This window comes from Hordeum vulgare, chromosome 6H (genome assembly GCF_904849725.1).
Source record: "Hordeum vulgare subsp. vulgare chromosome 6H, MorexV3_pseudomolecules_assembly, whole genome shotgun sequence".
Lineage (NCBI taxonomy): Eukaryota > Viridiplantae > Streptophyta > Magnoliopsida > Poales > Poaceae > Hordeum > Hordeum vulgare.
Genome location: NC_058523.1, coordinates 492,844,229 through 492,860,624, shown reverse-complemented (window position 1 = coordinate 492,860,624; position 16,396 = coordinate 492,844,229). Strand labels below are relative to the sequence as shown.

The following is a 16,396-nucleotide window of genomic DNA, read 5'->3' as shown; positions in this document are numbered from 1 at the left end:
ACGCTCCAGTAAAATTAGAGAAAATCTGCACTTGACGTAAAAGTTTCTATTTTTTCACGGAATAAAACTAACAAGTATCCACACTATCCCAAAGGCTTTACTTGGCACTTTATTGAAGTAAAAACTATAAAACACAATTACCACAGTAGATTAATAATGTGAACACACAAAAACAGAAAGCAAAAGTGTTGGGTTGTCTCCTAACAAGCGATTTTCTTTAATGCCTTTAGCTAGGCATAATGATTTCAATGATGCTCCTATAAAAAGTAGTAATTGAGTCATGCAAGAGAGCATCATGAATCACATGACAAGAAAATTTAAGTCTAACCCACTTCCAATGCATAGGATTTTTCAAGCGAACAATTTATGGGAGCAAGAATCAACTAGCATAGGAATGCAAAACAAGAAAACTTTGAAACTCTGAACACATAGGGAGGAAACTTGATATTATTGCAATTCCTACAAACATATGTTCCTCCCTCATAAAATTTTCAGTAGCATCATGAAGGAATTCAACAATATAATATCATATAAAGCATTATTTTCATGATGCCCAAGCATGGAATTTTTATTATTAACCACACAAGCAAAATTCTTATCATTCATGGTAGGAGATGAAACTCAACAAAATAACTATCATGAGATACTTGATTGATAGAATCCATGTGAAAATTAAAATCATGATGAAAAGTTTTATGGTTATCCTTATTCTTTATGGTATAAATTTCATCACAATAATAATCATAGATAGGAGGCATGATTTCATCAATATGAATTTGCTCATCAAAACTTGAGGGACTAAAAATAACATCTTCATCAAACATAGCATCCCCAAGCTTGTGGCATTGCATATCATTAGCATCATGTATATTTACAAAATTCATACTAAAGATATTACTATCATGCTCATCATTCGAGGGTTTCACATTAATCATTTTCATAAATTCTTCCTCTAACAATTGAGCACAATTTTCCGAACCATCATTTTCACGAAAGACTTTATAAAGACAAAGCAAATGAGGCAATCTAAATTCCATTTTTTATAGTTTTTTCATAAACCAAACTAGTGAAAAATAAGAAACTAAATGGTTTAGTTGCAATATCTAAAGATATACCTTCAAGCACTCACTTCCCCGGCAACGGCTCCAGAAAAGAGCTTGATGTCTACTACACAACTTTATTCTTGTAAACTATGTTGGGCTTCCAAGCGTAGAGTTTTGTAGGATAGTAGCAATTTCCCCTCAAGTGGATGACCTAAGGTTTATCAATCCGTGGAAGGTGTAGGATGAAGATGGTCTCTCTCAAACAACCCTGTAATCAAATACAAAAAATCTCTTGTGTCCCCAACACACCCAATACAATGGCAAATTGTATAGGTTCACTAGTTCGACGAAGCGTTGTTGATACAAGTGTAGTATGGATAGTAGATATATGTTTTTCTAATCTAAAAATATAAAAATAGTAAGGTAGCAATTGTAAAACACCAAACAAAACTTTGCATAAATGCTTAGTAATAAGGCCTAAGATTCATACTTTAACTAGTGCAATCTCTCAACAATGCTAACATAGTAGAAGCATATGATCATTCCTAAATGTGCAACAAAGAATCACTACAAAGTTCTTATCTAGCGGAGAACAATAAGATAAAATTGATGTAGGTAGTAGAACCACCTCAAAGTTATTCTTTCTAATCAATCTTATGGGTTGCTCCTATAGGTGTCACAAACAGCCTTACAGTTCGTACTAAAATAACACCCATGATACATATCAACCAACCTTGTCACCTAGATACTCCAATGTCACCTCAAGTATCCGTGGGCTAATTATTCGACATGCATAAAAACATTCAGATTCTTCATATTCAATCCAACACAAAGAACTTGAAGGAGCACCCAAAGATTTCTATCACAGAACATAGTATGAAAACGTGCAATCAACCCTTATGCATAGATCCCCAAGGTCACCGAAATCCGCAAGTTGGTGCCATAACATATATCAAGTGAATCACTTGAATACCCCAATGTCACTAAGGGTACCCGCATGCAAGACATACATCAAGTGTTATCAAGATAGAATAAAGTTTCTAGCGATTTCAAGAAGTTCCATTTTTTGCACTAAAACAACATCATGGTAATTCTGTTGAAAACAACGTCTGTCCGGGTTAGTTCTAAATTAATCATATAAATTGCATCAAAGCCATATAGAAATATTGTAAACATAGACAAACATGGCATGAATATTTTTTAAATTATCGATACGTTGGAGACGTATTAAGGAAGCATTTGCGTGTTTAGAAATAAAGTAAAGAGGTTTTCTGTAAAAGAACATGCCACATCGGCCCTCACAAACGACCCGATAAGTTTACCTGTCAGAACACTATTAAATGGGCATACAAAAATAATTCGTTACCTCTAGTCTCAAATGTGATAGTACAAATATGCAGTTAACTCAGAAATGGATAACCTTCACGAAATGCAGAGCCAGTACAACAACACATATCATAGCGCTCTACAACCTATCACTTCAAACTCAAAACAAGATCACGCCTCACAGAGTACGTGCATAATTAGGAGTACATATAGAAAAATGAAAGACGTGGTTTTCCTTTCCTCTGTCCAGCTGAGACCTTAGCCACCGTGAGGATAGACGTGGTTTTCCTTTCCTCTGTCCAGCTGAAACCTTAGCCACCGTGAGGATAGACCAATCTTTCAGCGTCGTTCTCTGGTGGCTCCCCTCCGCTCGACCTCGGTCACCCGTGGTGAGGAGGATCGTCGAATTCCTAATCTATTGTTTGCTTGCTCTGGTTGGGAATGGATGCATGTGTCCTTCGAGCTCTTGGGTCGAAAAAATGAAACATATGCTGAATTTATGGATGACAGGTACTTTTATGATTTCTTTTTTCAAGACCATTGATTTTTATGGATGACAGGTATGATTTTCCTCCTTTTTTATGGTTGGGATGAGACCATCGATTTTATGATTGGGAATGGATGCATGTGTCCTTTCGATTTTATGGTTGGGAATGGATGCATGTGTCCTTGAAGTTCAGCGTTGAAAAAATGAAACATATGCTGAGTTTGTAGATGACATGTATGATTTCCTTCTTCAATGGCTTAATTATGGTGGAGTCGTTTTAGGCTGGCCATAGTAAGAGTAATTAAGCTAGTATCATGTACTTAGGACTAGCAAATGTGCTGATGTGGCAGACAATTAAAGAAGAAGGAGAGGGTTAGAGCACTAGTAGAAAAAGGGTCTTTCGGCCGAGGGCCGAAAGACCATTAGTCCCGGTTCAAATCAAAACCGGGACAAATGACAGGCATTGGTCCCGGTTCGGTTCACCTCACTAGTCCCAGTTCGGGGAAAAACCCGGGATTAAAGATCCAGCGGTTCCCACGTGGCGTGTCGCGGATCATTAGTCCCGGTTTGTGGCACAAACCAGGACTAAAGGAAGGCTATTAGTCCCGGTTTGAGAGAAAAATCGGGACTGAAGTTCTGCCTATATATACCGTCGCCCCTGTCCACTCTCTCTGTTTTTGACTGAGGTGTGCCCATGCCATATGCCGTCCTTGCCACTCTAGTTCATGCACTTGACGTGTTCCATGAAATGTCCGAGCCATACTAGTTAAGCTTTGTCCTCTCCGAACACGACCTCCAAACTCCATTTTCCTCAATATTTGTCTACGTTTGGCCGTGCACCAACTCCACAAGTGTTTTAAAAGGTTAGCTACTTCATCCTTTCATGTGTCACTGCTAGTTTAGCTCATTTGAAATGCTCAAATTAACCTTTTAGAGTCTGCACATGGATAGGGTGTCGTCCCGTGTTCGTCCTCATCGTTGTCGATCGCACCGCGCCGATCTCGTCGCGAGCATCACCGTGGTGAGCCTCTTGTTCTTGTCTTCTTTCTAAAAGAAAAAAAAAATTCTTACTTGTATGATTTAGATACATACTTGTATAAATTACTCACTTTTATTATTTTTTGTTATTATATAGTACGATGGTTTTGGTATTCGTCTCCGTCGGCCCTCGTCCTGTCTATGATTCGGATGTGGTATATATTATCTTTTATAACTATTTATTTTATTTATTGTTTATGACAATTATGATGACCAACATGACATATATTTTTTAATCTAGGAGGTAGTTGAACCGGAATTTCCAACCCACATAGAAATTCTTCTCGAGAAGTTAGATTTGGTTGAAAAAGAAAACAAATACTTGAAAGAAAAATTGAAAATAATTGATGACAAGAATATGGAACTGGAGTTGCATGTCGCCGATGTCATCGATGATCGCAAGATGAAGATCGATGCGATGTTGTTGAAGATGGATGCACATCGCTTGAAGATGGATGCAATGCGCTCGAAGATTAGAAATATTAGAAAATATGTCATTAATAAAGAGGCTTGGTATTATTATGTTGTTGGGTCAATTGTTACCTTAGTTGCGATTTTGATCGCATTTGTTGTTGCATTTAAATATTTTAAATAGTTGTGTGTTGTTTTACATTTTGATTGCTAAATGCCCTTTTTCTACTAGTGGTAATATAGGTAGATACCATAACATGTTTAATAGCATATTTTCTACTAGTGGTAATATAGATAGATACCATAACATGTTTAATGCTATGCTATTATGTGTTATGTATGTCAATAAATAAGGTCATCTATGATAGTTATGCATGATATACTCTCTACTATGGCCAGCCTTAAGGGCTTTTGATGAGCCATCGTTTTAAGGGCTTTTGAAGATCCTGTATATCAGTGATGATGAAGCCACGTCCATCGGTTGGGCTTTTGAAGATCCTGTATATCAGTGATGATGAAGCCACGTCCATCGGTTTTCTATGAGCCACCTTCGATCAGTTCGATGGCTGAAACATATGCTGAGTTGGTGGATGGAATGTATGATTTTTTTCTTGGTGGGGTGGCAAGGAGTTTACTTTTGATGAGCCACCTTAAACCTTAAAAGTGCGTAAAAATGAAGCCGTGTTGATTAGTCCGATAGCTGTGGATGCTGCGATGGTGCCTCAGACACAAATCTCTAAAACTGTATATTAACGATGAAGCCGCATTAATTAGTTCGATAGCTGTGGTGGTATCGTACGGACGTTGATGTCAAGCTCACGTTGATATCAACCTCAGAAAAACCTCAGAAATGTTGATTTGTAACTGAGGCACAGTTTTGTCATAGTGATTGTAACCGAGACAAGAAAAAAGAGAAAAAAGAGAGTAGGTGCATAGTTTTATTGTCGAGGAACAAACTAGGTATCTCGAGATTACTGGATACATATGTACAGCACAATCACGTGTCACGTTCGCGATACATCGACCGGCTTCCAGAAAAAGTGCAGCCGATCCGACACTACTGAAACGCAAATCTAGCTAGTTAACGCGAGAAAGGGACCGAAATCGAAGCGTGCTGCCTGCTCCCCTGTCTCCAAATTAAGCGGTGTTCTTCTTGAAGATCCTGTCCAGGACGCCCTCCCTGCTCTGCTCGGGGATCCCCGGCGGGTCCACGCCGACGTCCTTGAGCGTCACCGCCTTCCTCGCCCTGAGAAACACAAACCATCCAACACATCAGCCACGTACATCAATCGAAACACCAACAAAAGAAGTGATAGCAAATCGACGGAACGAGGAACATAGGGTCGTACGGGTAGTCGGCGACGGGGTCGGCGACGCCGGCGGTGAGGGAGCGGTCGTCCTGGACGTGGGCGACCTTCCGGAACATGGAGCCGCCGACGAAGCGCTCGGCCTCGTCGAGGGCGAGGTCCGGGTCGGCCACCTCGGGCACCGCCTCGCGCTTGCGCTTGTCGACCCAGACGTTGGGCGCGTGCGCCAGCTGCTGCCGCGCCGTGTGCGCCCCCAGCGTCACCGCCAGGCCGATCATCCCCAGCGCTACGTACACCGGCACGTAGTCGCCCACGGGCTTGGCCTTGGGCCTCTCGGCGTGCGCGGCCGCGGTGGAGGCCGACCTCCGGACGTAGTAGCCCTGCTGCAGGGCGGCCGTGCGGAGAGCGGCGGCGGCTCGTGAAGCCATCATCATGGCTGCTAGCCTGGGTGTTATCAGCAGAGAGTAGCGACGATCGAGCGTGGTTTGGAGTTCTTTGTGTGGGCGCTTCTTCTGTTTTGCTTTGAGCTGGTGCGAGTCTGTGACGGTGGCTTATCTTATAGTAGGGGCGGCTCGGTGGCGTCGGCGTCGTGGCGAGTGGTGAAGCGTCTGGAACGGACGGGAGCAAGGTGGCGACGCGCGGCAGGGCGACGACGCGCCAGCGTGACCCCGCGCTTGAAGAGCACATGCAACTGGTTACGTGTACCTCGTTTCGTGCGCACGGCCGTATGCATCTGTTTGGGTGGAGTATCATGCAGTTTGTTCTCGATTGCTGCTACTTACTCTGTTACTTAGGCCAATTCCACCGCGCGATCCTAAACGGATGTTCGATTTGTCCAGATTCTGTCCGTTTAGGTAGCGCAATGGGTCGTGTCCGGACATGTTCTGGAATGCGTTGGCCGTGCGTCCAGCGCGTGGCCGCATCCGTTTGCTCTATCCTGTCCGTCAGGGCTTAAAATGCCCATATTTTCGTATCAAAACAAGTATGCACATCAACCCAATTAAAATTGTCTCTAAATAAAATAGTTTTACAACCAAATCTAAATTATCTTGAATGAACATGAAATGAACCAATACATTTATTGGTTGCCAATATGATCTCACATGTACTTAATCAAGTCATTTTGAAGATCCAAATGAGTGTGTCAATCACGCAGCTCGCGATGGAACTCGACAAATTGTTGAAACGTGGCCGGTTCTTGATGCAGGTGCTCAACATTTTCACCTTGATAATCAAATCCTTGGTCGAAGATACTGTCATCACGCTCGTCCTCGACGATCATGTTGTGCATGATCACACAAACAGTCATCACCTCCCAAAGGTTTCGAACGATACCCCATCGGGATTAAAGCACACCAAAATCATGTTCCACATTCTTTCTAGCACTCTCTTGCACTTGGGCAAATTTCTTTCTCTTCTCACCTTGAGGGTTCGAGATTGTCTTCACAAAAGTTGACCACTGAGGATATATACCATCAGCTAGATAGTACCCCTTGTTATACTGGTGGCCGTTGATCTCAAAGTTGACAGGTGGGGAGTGGCCTTCTGCAAGCCTTGCGAAGACTGGAGAACGGTGCAGCACGTTGATATCATTGTAAGAACCTGCCTTGCCGAAGAAAGAATGGCATACCCAAAGATCCTGCGAAGCCACCGCTTCTAATATGACAGTGGACGCTTTGACATGCCCCTTTGTACTGGCCCTGCCAAGCAAATGGACAGTTCTTCCACTCCCAGTGCATACAATCTATGCTGCCAAGCATGCCTGGAAAGCCTCTAGCTGCGTTGGTCGCCAACAATCTCTCTGTATCAGCGACAGTTGGCTCGCTCAAGTACTCAGGGCCAAACACCTCGATCACAGCCTGGCAGAACTTGTACATTGACATCAGACATGTTGTCTCACTCATATGCACATACTCATCCACCAGATCGCCTGGAATTCCATATGCAAGCATGCGGATGGCCGCGGTGCATTTCTGGTAAGAGGAGAATCCTAGCTTGCCAAGGGCATCCGTCTTGCACTGGAAGTATGGGTCATAAGCAACCGCTCCCTCTTGGATACGATTGAACACATGCCTTGCCATACGAAAATGGCGATGAAATTTATCCGGCTTGAAGAGCGGGGTGTTCGCAAAGTAATCGACATAGAGCAGGGCCTGGCCTCTCTCCCTGTTGTGGTTCAGGTTGGGAGCACGGCCAGGGAGTGACCCTCTACCGAGGAAGCTGCCGTTGAATGTGGTCATGAACCAGCACTGCGGCCACCACAAGATCTTCATCATCCGACAAAGAATCGTCCGATGAACAAATGAAGTGATGGAAGAAAAACTCATCATCACTGTGCATACCTTTGTGGACAAAGTGTCGAACACCTTGCGGTTGTGGTGGCAAAGAGACCGCGATGATCACCTCGATGCAGCGGTGCTTGGCGGCCGGCTACTGGCCGCTCGGGAGCACTCGTCGGAAGCTGTCGTGGATGCCGTGGTACGTCGCCCACGGTCGTATCCACTTTGTCGCCGGCTACGACGGCGACGGCCAAACCTCCTCCGATCGACGCCTAAACTACCGCGAAAGCGCGGCCGTGGTGGCGTCCATGTCGAGACGTGGTTTGCTATGGACTGCCGGGGGCTAAGGTGGCCGTAGAATAGCGGCGCCGCCGTCGACGGGGCCGAGCGAGAGAGGGGGTGGAGGCGTGGGAATCGAATGGGAATACTTGTGTCCCCGACACGCGGGCCACGGCCGGACAAGGGCGTGCGGCGAGCGCGTTCGCGCGATGTCCGTTTCCCCCAAACTCGGCGCAAGTTTGGGTCGGGGATGGGTCGAAAACGAACGAAATCCGGACATTTGTCCGTTTGGGTCCGCGCATTGGGTCGCGCTATTCGTCCGTTCTACCTCAAACAGACGCACCGGGACAAGATGGGTCGCGCGATGAAGTTGGCCTTACACACTGAACGTATTAATACCAATACCATGAAATTCTTGTGAAACATATTATTAGAGGGATTAAGACCAGGACGTTTCTCCAACTTCTATTCATTCAAATGTAGTTCTTAGGGGAAAATAATGTTTGCGGGTGATATGATTGTTTGCGGCAACGGATAATAACGATGCCGATATGATAACACAAGTTATTAATTAGTATTCCCTCCTTCCCAACTTTTTACTATCTCTATTGCGAAGCTACACTAAACTTAGGACATTTATTTTAAAACGGAGAAAATATTGTCCTAATTCAGGTCAAACCTCAATTAAAATAAATCAGCTACCTTATTTAGCAAACACAATGATGAGCATCTTAAGACTTACATTAAAATTATTTTTCCAGCTTTTGATATGAATTTCAATACTTTAACCTATCTTCTTATTTCTCCGGGCATGAAAATAGTTGTTGTTTATAATTTCATCGTCGACAAGTTTAAGGCCAAGTTAAGTACTCATCCGTTCTTAAATATAAGATCTTTTAAAAGGTATAATATGACGAACATACAAAATAAAATAAGTGAATCGATATCCATATATAGTGTGTATTGAAATTTCTAAAAGTGTTTATATTTAGAAATGGAGGGACTAGTTATAAGGCTAATAGATTTTTCATGTAGGTAGGCGTACTCTTGTTAAATCTACTTTTATGTCATTACCTGTTTACTATATGTCCAATATGATCCCTCTTACCCCCACCCCCCTCTTTTATATGTGAAGTAAGAAGGTAAGAGTTAAGCTGACCATTAATTAACGAGATCAACGGCTTTGATCTATTATATACTCTTACCTCTCATGTGAAAAGAGGGTGTAAGAGGGAGCATGCTAAAGCCGATCTTGCGAAGATACTTGCAAACCCATGGACGAAGGTGGATTAGGCGTTAGAGATCTTTTTTAATAAGTTCCCTGTGGCCACGATAGCTTGGTGAATTATCAAAGATCATTCCTCTTTGGTAGCCAAAATCCTTGAAGTGAAATACTTGCATAACATCTCTATTCAGAAAGCACTACACCTATTTCTAAATCTAGTTTTTGGGTCTTTATTATTAGAATACTTTCTCAAATGTGTAATTCATGTCAGTTGCAACACCACTCCTCATTAGCATTGTAATCATCGATGGCCACACACACAATGTAATGGAGGAAAGTTATTTGAGTCCGTATAACTAACCTCAATGGCGAGATCGACTGGCCGTGGACGAGTCTTTATCTCAGGACAGGAGCTCGTTTGGTGCGCCTTGATCTCCAGGAGAGCGAGAGGACAATGTATCAGCCCATCTCCAATGACTATTGAGCCATGGGGCCTCCCGCCACCAGATATCATCACCATCTCTAGATCCAAAGGTTGATGGCTCGGGTTAAAGTCGTCCCCTTTCCTCGCCTTTCCCTCCTCGCTGTACCTCACGAGCTTGTGGTGGGAGGAGATGTTGGTGAACTTCTCTCGATGATCAAGGTCAGGCTCAGAGAATGCATTGGCCTTCTTGTACGAGGCAGTATGGGCCATGGCATAGAGATTGTGCACCTGTGGCACCTCCGTGTTATTGTGATGCGCCTAAAAAAGAGTAACAAAGTATTAGTAAAGGCCTCAAGCTAACATGAAGAATGAATTGTATGAATCATGAAGCAAACCACGTACCTAGTTTCGTCCGAACTAAAATAAGTTGGAGCTGCCTTGATGGTGTGTCACACCAACAATTTGGGCACACCGGTCCTTCGCGTTGTCGTGGACAGCTCACAATTGGCTTGTGCACCACTCATCCAACAATGCCTCCCAACAATCTATCTTATCCTCACACCATCTCGGGGGCACCTATAAGTTAGTAAAGAGAAATTTCAGCGCTACGCCTACGAATCAATTCAAGATAACTAAGTACAAGGCCTTAAGTATAGGTAATTACATTCATGTAGTGCTCCTTCCTCAAAAACGTTTCGCGGCACGACGACTTTTCCTTCTTAATACGACACATGACGTAGTTATCTCGAAAGGCCTGCGGCCGAGCCTCGTGGCATAAGTTCTATAATAGGAGTTGCACTCGGTATCGATAACCTTGACCGCCTCCTTCTCGTATCCCTCCTCACACTTGTAGAACGTTTGCAATCAAACGAGACAACACTGATTTGTACAATAACTAGCTATTGTTAATTTTAGATTGCATAAAGGAGAAATTACCCAAAAGATGTTGATCACTATATTGGCCCTCGTCTGTTACAAGACACCATCGACCATCTCCTCCGATGGGGCCTATACAACCTTGTAGTGCTCCCAGCTCAATCCTAGTTGAGGAAGCTGACCCTCGCCGGGCAATGTGACAAACCCTGAGAAATTTAGCCAACAAAGCACACCAAGGACGGTGTTCGGCTTGCGGACTCCACAGGGGTGATGCCAACCCATGTAGTATGTAATGGTCAACGCATTAGATATTTTAAAAACATGAAGGCAAAAGATACAAAAAGAGTAAATGCACTTACTTTTCCCCATCAACCCTAATCACCGGCCTCTGCTCACGGGTCGCCGGCATGGGCGGGAGTCATGTACGACCACGCTAGTAGTGGACCCCCTCAACCACCTCGCCCTCACTATTAGTAGACTCATCCCCACCAACATTAACATGACCACTCAGCCCCTCGGTCGGATCCGGTCACGTACCCCATCCGGACGTCTCCTGGGATGTAGCCGCTGGATCCTGAGTCGCGTGGGACAAAGCCTCTGGGACCGGAGTCTCGTGGGACGTAGCCCTTGGGACTAGAGACTCGTGGGCGGAAGCCTCTAAGACCGGAGTCTCGTGGGCCGAAGGCCCGTCGACCCGAGGCTCGTGGTCCGGAGCCCCCGTAGCCTCTACCTCAAACGGGCCCACGCTAGTAGTCCCGTGCTCGGGTGAATGAGCTAGGGTGGCGCCGAGGAAGGCGTAGCAGTCCGCTCACCTCTCCCACAGCCACGTCCTGTACCTCTCTGCTTCTTCCGTCCCTGACCTCCTCTCCCAGTGGGAAGCGACACCGACAAAGAAGTGCCCGTGGATGTCCCAATACTCTCTATCAATGATCACCGGAGAGATAGGGGTGGAATGGAAGTACCCCTCCCGCGGTCCACGATGAAGAAGTACCCGCGGTGCGCTCTGGACTCGCGCCCACCATCTTTCAACACCTGCCATGACAAAGAGTAAAAGAAATTAGTACAACATGAAATAATTGAATACCTGACATGAATAATAATATGTACATAATTTAAGTTGTGATGCATACAAACTAATAATAGTTTGGATCGTTTATATATGCTCCGGGGTCAATAAATGCATCATCATCATAACTATCATGCGTGTCGTCATGAATGACGTGCTCATCGGGTTCAGCGGCATCAACATGTGGAAGGACTTTCTGTAATCGGTTAAGTATTGATAGGGCATCCGCAACAGTAGCCTCTTCTAGTTCCATCTCTACTTGTTCCGTCTCAGGGGGGAGTCAGATTCACTATCACTGTCTACTTACATGTTGTGGGGTGAAGTAGAGCGGTTCTTGAAGCGTTTCTTGGAAGGACGTGTTTCTTGGAAGAATTCTCCTTCATATGTGTCTGGGTTAATGTGAGGTTCATCGAGGGGAGGTGGTCTAGCACGTGGCGGCAATTCATAAACAACACCCCAACCATTAAGATTCTTATTAGTTTGGCAGGACCACGGTAGATAGAAAACTTGGGTGCATGTTGAGTCGTAATATAAACATCGGGAACAATGGGTGCTTTGTTTGATTTCGACTAGACCTATATGTTCATGAGTCTTTCTAGTCTCCTTCCGCTGGAACCAATAACATTTGAAGACTATGACGTTATGTGGGTTTTCACCATAGAATTGAAGTTCATAAATTACTTCAGCTCTTCCATTATACTCGGTACCTCCTTCACCGATAGCAGAACACCACAATTTGTAGATTTTCGGTCGGGCATAGACAACCCTTTGCAAAAGGTCCAAAAGTGATATATGTTGATGTTCTATTTCTCAAATGAAGGGACCTTATAGTCAAAACCATTATCAACTTGTCTCCATTCGGTATCCATAGACTTTCAATTAGCCTACAAGTTTAATACGAAAGGATTGTTGCATTAGCCGCATATTAGACCAAGAAATGAAATGGTCCATTAATGATAATTACCGTTTGCTTGAACCAAGAGATGAAAAACTGGGATAACTGCCTCCATGTTTTGCCAGAATCTCAGACTCTTCGACGGAATCCTTTTGGATCATTGCTTCATCCATGAATTTGGTGACGTATTGACTGTATAAAATATTCGGGAATAAGAACAGTTCAAAGGAATTAGAAATTGCCAAAAAATGTACCAAGGACTTACTCGATGTACGGCTACACTTCTGTTAGGTTGTTGAAGATATACAACAAAATTGTGTGCCATTCTTCGACGTCCAATGCTATTGGTTTCGAAGCACCGACTGGTGCGAGCTTCCCTTTGAATAGGCTGAAGTTGTGTCCACCTTTTTAGGGCCGCCATCATTGTACCGCTGTTCACCACCTCCTCAGTAATGAATGCCTAGGCCATTGATGCTTCAATTCTACATTTATTTTTTCATTTTTCTCGAAGCGTCTTCTGCATCCTCTTAGTTGCAAAGCACCAATGATTTTGCACGCTGATACATCTCCAACGTATCTATAATTTTTGATGGTTTCATGCTATTATCTTGTCAAACTTTGGATTTTTGTATGCCTTTTATATATTTTTTGGGACTAACTTATTAACTCAGTGCCAAGTGCAAGTTCCTGTTTTTTCTGTGTTTTTGACCCTTTTCAGAGGAAATTTTAAACGGAGTCCAAACGGAATAAAATCCCCGAAAAGATTTTTTCCGAAACAAAAGAAGATCGGGAGACGTGAGAACCAAGGCAGGGGGTCCCCAGGGACCCCACAAGCCTCCCAGCCCCGGCCGGGGGGAGGCCGGGCCTCACGGGCTTGTGGCCCCCTTGGACCTCCTTTGCCCTAGGTTTTGTGCCTATATATTCCCTAAAATCCCAGAAAAATTCAGGAGATCTACTTTTCCGCCACCGCAAGCTTCTGTCTCCGCAAGATCCCATCTGGGGCACATTCTGGTGCCCTGTCGAAGGGGGGATTCGGATACGGAGGGCTTCTTCATCAACACCATGACCTCTCTGATGATGCGTGAGTAGTTCACCATAGACCTACGGGTCCATAGCTAGTAGCTAGATGGCTTCTTCTCTCTCTTGGATCTTCAATACAAAGTTCTCCCTGATCTTCATGGAGATCTATCCGATGTAATCTTCTTTTGTGGTGTGTTTGTTGAGATCCGATGAATCGTGGATTTATGGTCAGATTATCTATGAATCTTATTTGAGTTTCTTCTGATCTCTCTTATGTATGATTTCATATCCTTGTAATTCTCTTCAAGTTGTGGGTTTTGTTTGGCCGACTAGATCTATGATTCTTGCAATGGGAGAAGTGCTTGGTTTTGGGTTCATACCGTGCGGTGACCTCACCCAGTGACAGAAGGGATAGCGAGGCACGCATCGTGTTGTTGCCATCAAGAGTAAAAAGATGGGGTTTTCATCATTGGTTTGAGGTTATCCCTCTACATCATGTCATCTTGCTTAAGGCGTTACTCTGTTCGTCATGAACTCAATACACTAGATGCATGCTGGATAGCGGTCGATGTGTGGAGTAATAGTAGTAGATGCAGAAAGTATCGGTCTACTTGTCTCGGACGTGATGCCTATATGTATGATCATTGCCTTAGATATCGTCATGACTTTGTGCGGTTCTATCAATTGCTCGAGAGTAATATGTTCACCCACCGTAATAGTTGCTATTTTGAGAGAAGCCTCTAGTGAACACTATGGCCCCCGGGTCTACTCCACACTATATATTCAACCTTACACTTTTACTTCGTTGCACTTTCCGTCTTCAGATCTCACTTTGCAATCAATCTTGAAGGGATTGACAACCCCTTTATAGCGTTGGGTGCAAGCCCTCTGTGTTTGTGCAGGTACTCTGGACTTGACGAGATTCTCCTACTAGATTGATACCTTGGTTCTCAAACTGAGGGAAATACTTAGTGCTCCTGTGCTGCATCGCCCTTTCCTCTTCAAGGGGAAAACCAACCTAAGCCCAAGAGACAACAGAAGGATCTCTGGCACCACTGCTGGGGAAGAACTTTTGTTGCCGTAGGAGAAGAATTTCTGGCGCCGTTGCCGGGGAGGATCAAGTCAAGAACTCATCCAAGTAAGTGCCGCAAACTTATTTGTTGCATTTACTTTTTTGCCTCTCGTTTTCCTCTCCCCCACTTCTGAAAAACAAAAATTTACAAAAAAATCTTTGCCCTTTTCGTTTGCCTTTTTCGTTTGCCTTTTTCGTTCAGCCTTTTCTCTCGCCTGCTCTTTGTTCGCTTGTGTGCTTGCTTGCTTGCCGAATTCAGCATGAATGAAAACACCAAACTTTGTGACTTCCCGAATACTAATAATAATGATTTTAATAGTACTCCGATTGCTCCCGCCACTAGTGCGGAGTCATACGAAATCAATGCCGCTTTGCTGAATCTTGTTATGAAAGAGCAATTTTCCGGCCTTCCTAGTGAAGATGCCGCATCCCATCTCAATACCTTCATTGAGCTTTGCGATATGCAAAAGAAGAAAGATGTGGATAATGATGTGATTAAATTGAAGCTTTTTCCTTTCCCGTTGCGAGATCACGCAAAAACTTGGTTTTCGTCTTTGCCCAAAAATAGTATCGATTCTTGGGATAAGTGCAAACATGCTTATATATCCAAGTATTTTCCGCCGGCTAAGATTATCTCTCTCCGTAATGATATCAAGAATTTTAAGCAACTTGATCATGAACATATTACACAATCTTGGGAGAGAATGAAATTGATGATTAGAAATTGTCCCGCTCATGGCTTGATTCTTTGGATGATTATACAAATCTTTTACGCTGGCTTGAATTTCGCTTCTAGAAATATCTTGGACTCCGCCTCCGGTGGAACGTTCATGGAAATCACGTTAGGAGAAGCCACAAAACTCCTAGATAATATCATGACGAACTACTCTCAGTGGCACACTGAAAGGTCACCTACTAGTAAGAAAGTACACGCTATAGAAGAAATTAACTCGTTGAGTGCTAAGATGGATGAGTTAATGAATTTGGTTGCTAGTAGAAGTGTTCCTTTACATCCTAATGATATTCCCTTGTCTTCCTTGATTGAGAGTAGCAATGCTAGCTTGGACGTTAATTTTGTTGGTAGGAATAATTTTGGCAACAACAATGCTTTTAGAGGAAACTATGTTCCTAGGCCTTTTCCTAGTAACTCCTCTAATAACTTTGGCAACTCCTACAACAACACTCATGGAAATTACAATAGATTACCCTCTGATCTAGAGACTAATATCAAAGCGTTTATCAACTCAATTTTTTTTTCAATGCGTCCATAGAGGAAAAACTACTCAAAATTGACGATTTGGCTAAGAGCGTTGATAGAATGTCTAGTGATATTGATGTTTTTAAAGTTAGATGTGCTCCTCCCAAGATCAATATGGATGAAACTTTGAAACCTATGCGTGTTTCCATGATCAAGAGCAAAGAAAGAACCGCCCAATTTCGTGCTAGACATGAATGGCTTAAAAAGGCGTGTTCTCGTGATAAGAATCACGAAGATCTTAAAGTGCTTGGTGTGACTCCCATTGAATCTTTGTTTTCTTATGTCAAACCTAATGATGATGGGGCTGGATATGAATCCACTTTGGTTGAAAAGAGCCCCAACAATTCAGAGTCCATCTATCTTGATGCTAAAAGCATTGAAAGTGGGGTA

General features: G+C 43.6%; 1 protein-coding gene and 1 pseudogene across 1 annotated transcript; both read right to left on the bottom strand.

Annotated features, from left to right (window-relative positions):
• Positions 1-5,218: 5,218 nt before the first annotated feature.
• Positions 5,219-6,148, bottom strand: LOC123403667. Its single transcript, XM_045097588.1, has 2 exons — positions 5,655-6,148; positions 5,219-5,551 (listed from the first exon to the last, which is right to left on the bottom strand). The coding sequence occupies exons 1-2, from the start codon at positions 6,044-6,046 to the stop codon at positions 5,443-5,445; spliced, it is 501 nt and encodes a 166-aa protein (XP_044953523.1). The 5' UTR covers positions 6,047-6,148; the 3' UTR covers positions 5,219-5,442.
• A 608-nt stretch (positions 6,149-6,756) lies between these two features.
• LOC123405662 lies at positions 6,757-7,885 on the bottom strand (annotated as a pseudogene).
• Between the last annotated feature and the right edge of the window lie 8,511 nt (positions 7,886-16,396).

Coding starts and splice junctions, on each gene's coding strand:
- LOC123403667 (XM_045097588.1), bottom strand. CDS start 6,046: ATGATGATGGCTTCACGAGCCGCCGCCGCTCTCCGCACGGCCGCCCTG. Junction 5,552..5,654: donor GACCCCGTCGCCGACTACCC/GTACGACCCTAT, acceptor TGTGTTTCTCAG/GGCGAGGAAGGCGGTGACGC.